Source organism: Echinops telfairi, unplaced genomic scaffold (genome assembly GCF_000313985.2).
Source record: "Echinops telfairi isolate 266 unplaced genomic scaffold, ASM31398v2 ScPeMD7_5;HRSCAF=22, whole genome shotgun sequence".
Classification (NCBI taxonomy): domain Eukaryota; kingdom Metazoa; phylum Chordata; class Mammalia; order Afrosoricida; family Tenrecidae; genus Echinops; species Echinops telfairi.
In genome coordinates this window covers 30,806,886-30,809,497 of record NW_022103901.1, presented here as the reverse complement: position 1 = coordinate 30,809,497, position 2,612 = coordinate 30,806,886, and the positions used below count along the sequence as shown (strand labels likewise).

The 2,612-nt window shown below is 63.6% G+C and overlaps 1 protein-coding gene across 2 annotated transcripts; it reads right to left on the bottom strand.

The window, feature by feature from the left end:
* Positions 1–1,130: 1,130 nt before the first annotated feature.
* On the bottom strand, positions 1,131–2,606 carry LOC123521100 (transcription factor E4F1-like). 2 transcript variants are annotated; one of them, XM_045285198.1, is made up of 2 exons: positions 2,350–2,606; positions 1,131–1,663 (listed from the first exon to the last, which is right to left on the bottom strand). In XM_045285198.1, exons 1-2 carry the CDS (start codon positions 2,590–2,592, stop codon positions 1,148–1,150), a joined length of 759 nt encoding a protein of 252 aa, XP_045141133.1. In that variant the 5' UTR covers positions 2,593–2,606; the 3' UTR covers positions 1,131–1,147. The 2 variants fall into 2 exon arrangements, with proteins under 2 accessions (XP_045141133.1, XP_045141136.1); XM_045285201.1 differs by having other exon boundaries at positions 1,131–1,660.
* Positions 2,607–2,612: the final 6 nt, after the last annotated feature.

Sequence of the window (2,612 nt, the reverse complement as noted above, 5' to 3'; positions counted from 1 at the left end):
ACGAGGGTGGCTGCCCAATCCCTTAGCCCTGGGCAGACCCAACATAGACTCCCGGAGAGGCAGCCTGGGAGCCCCGACATGTGCCCGTGGCACGACTGTTTGCTTGACTGCCCCCCGCCCCCCCCAAAGGCAGAGAGCCCCCCCCTGCCCTGTCCCTTCTGAGTCTGAGAAGGGGTTTGGGCTCGCCTGGAATGCCAGGTGGCCCTACACCTGGCGGCCCCCAGGGAGCGGAAGCTGGGCTGACACGTCTGGTGGGTGTTGAAGAAACATGACAGGGTGCAAAGCTGTGCTGTAAACATGTCCCACAGCCGCTCTGAGGAGTGAGGCGACAGTTGGGCACCGCCTCTCACAGCCCCGCGGTTGCCTGCGTCTTTTGACAAGCCACCCTCACCGACTCAGCACTTTCTGAGCCTGACTCCGCCTTCCTTCCGAGAGGGCATCTCCCACCAGGGACAGCTCCCCCGCAGGCTGGAGAAGGCTTGGAGCAGAGTGGCCAGAGCGCTCAGGGATTGTGCCAACCTAGACAGCCACACTGGGTCCCAACTGGCTGTCCCCAGCAAGGGCAGAGTCAAACACCCCAGGCCTGGAGTCAGAGGCTAAAGCGGTGGCGGTGGTGGTATCTGGCTGGTGACTAGTACCCTTCACTATGGAGTACTAGCTGGTATGCTCACCCAGGGGCCTGCCTGGAGGGTCCCAGAGTCCCCAGGAACAGCTGCCAAAGCAGCTGTATGCCAGAGTGGGGGAAGGGAGCCCCTGGGCTAGATGTGGTTCTGCTTTCCAGTGACACCACCCCCAGAACCAGAGGCCCCTTCACAGTGGTAACAGGTGGACAGGATTGTCGGGAGGAGGGTGTGCAGTCCTTCCCAGGACCCAGGAGCAGCCATCCTTTCCCAAGCCCTTCACAGAGGTCAAACTGCTTCCCACTGGTGCCTTTGCCCCTCACACCTCCTGGGAGCCATGCAAGCATGCATGCACGCACGCACCACCCCGCCTCCCAGGTCTGGCTGCCTTTGAGGCACCCCTACCCATGCTCACACCCCACCCCACCTCCTACCCCCACCCAGCCCTCAGAACGCCCACTCTGCCAGGGCACCTGGCCAGACACTGAACACCAGATAAAACCACTTTCTGGAGCCCTGGGGCAGCGTCACAAGCTTGTAAAGCCCTGGGGCAGGAGGATGGCATGGTCACCTCGGGCAGGCCAGCAGGGGCAGGCCGAGGTCTCGGGGCAAGTGGGGCCCACAGGCACCCTCCAGGCTTGCACCAGCCTTCCAGAATACCTGCTGGGCGAGGAGTCAGGGCAGAGGCTAGTGGGGACCGGGGGGACAATGGGGGTGCACAGGGAGAGCCAAGCTGGGACCATGTTGAAGGAGGTGGCTGGTAGGTGGAGGCACCTGGCCCATTGAGCCCTGTGGACGCTGGGAGAACCTCCAGCCCCAGCCTCATCCCCCTCCCCAGCACTGCCCTGAGAAGGCTGATGGGAGACACCAGCCCCCTCCCATGCCCAGCCACAGCCAGCACACCTAGCCCAGAAAAGGCCCACATGGTCCCACTTACCCACAAGGTCGGGCGCATGGCCCAGGTCTGCTGAAAGCGACGCTGCCTCCACCACAATATGGGCCAGGGTGAGGGGCTCCTCTGAGGCTGGTGCTTGGACCACCTGCTGGGGGTGGCACAGGAGACTTCAAGCCTCGTGACCACATGGCCCCTTGGCACCCACTGCAGGGTCAGCTTTGGCCTCTCCACCTAGGATCACCCAGTGTCCAACTCTTGCAAGGTCCAGCCATGGGTGTGGAGGGGGGAGGCGGACTGGCAGTGAGGGGGGCTCACTGATTATGCAGGGACGGGGTGCCCTTACCACCTTAGCCCTATAGCCCCCGCCAGGGATCACAGAATGGCACAGGGCTAGGGGCTTCCTAGAGGAGGGAGCAGCTCTGAGGGTGGAGGAAGAGTGAGATGATTCCGATTCAAATGCCTCCTGGGCCAGTCCCCTGTCTGAGACCCCTGACTTCCCTCCAAGCCCCCTGTCCTTGAGATGCTCCCACCCGCCTGGCATGTTGTCAGGGCTCACCTAGCCTGCTGTGGTCTGGGGCCCCCAGGGAATTAATTCGCTGGGGGGATGGGAGAAGACAGAGGGATACCTCCAAGCGCCACCTCCCCACCCTCCCTCCCCACCCACCTGCCCTGCTAGGTCAGGCATCGGCCAGAGGCCACCCTGGGCCAGGTAGGAGGCCTCAGGCTTGCCAGACCTGCCTGCCCACCCACGTATTGGTGGTGAGCTAGTCGGCACAGGTGTGTTGTCGGGTGCTCAGGGATCGCTGGCAGTGACTACAAAGGGTGGGCACTCACCTCGGAGCCCAGCAGTTCGGTGGCCTCAGGGGTGGTGGGCAGGGCATCCAGGGGGGCCCGCTGGCAGCCCTTCTGAAGCTTGTGCTGGACGAAGTCCTCCACAGTGGTGAACTCGGCCTGGCAGCGGCCACATCTGTGCACATCGTCTTCATCTGGGTGGGGGGTGGGGGTGCCATCAGTGGGCCCAGGTGATGCCAGACCCCAGAGCCTTTCCCTAGCCCTCAGAGGGGCTGCTGAGAGCATCTTAGGAGTGGGTGTGCCCC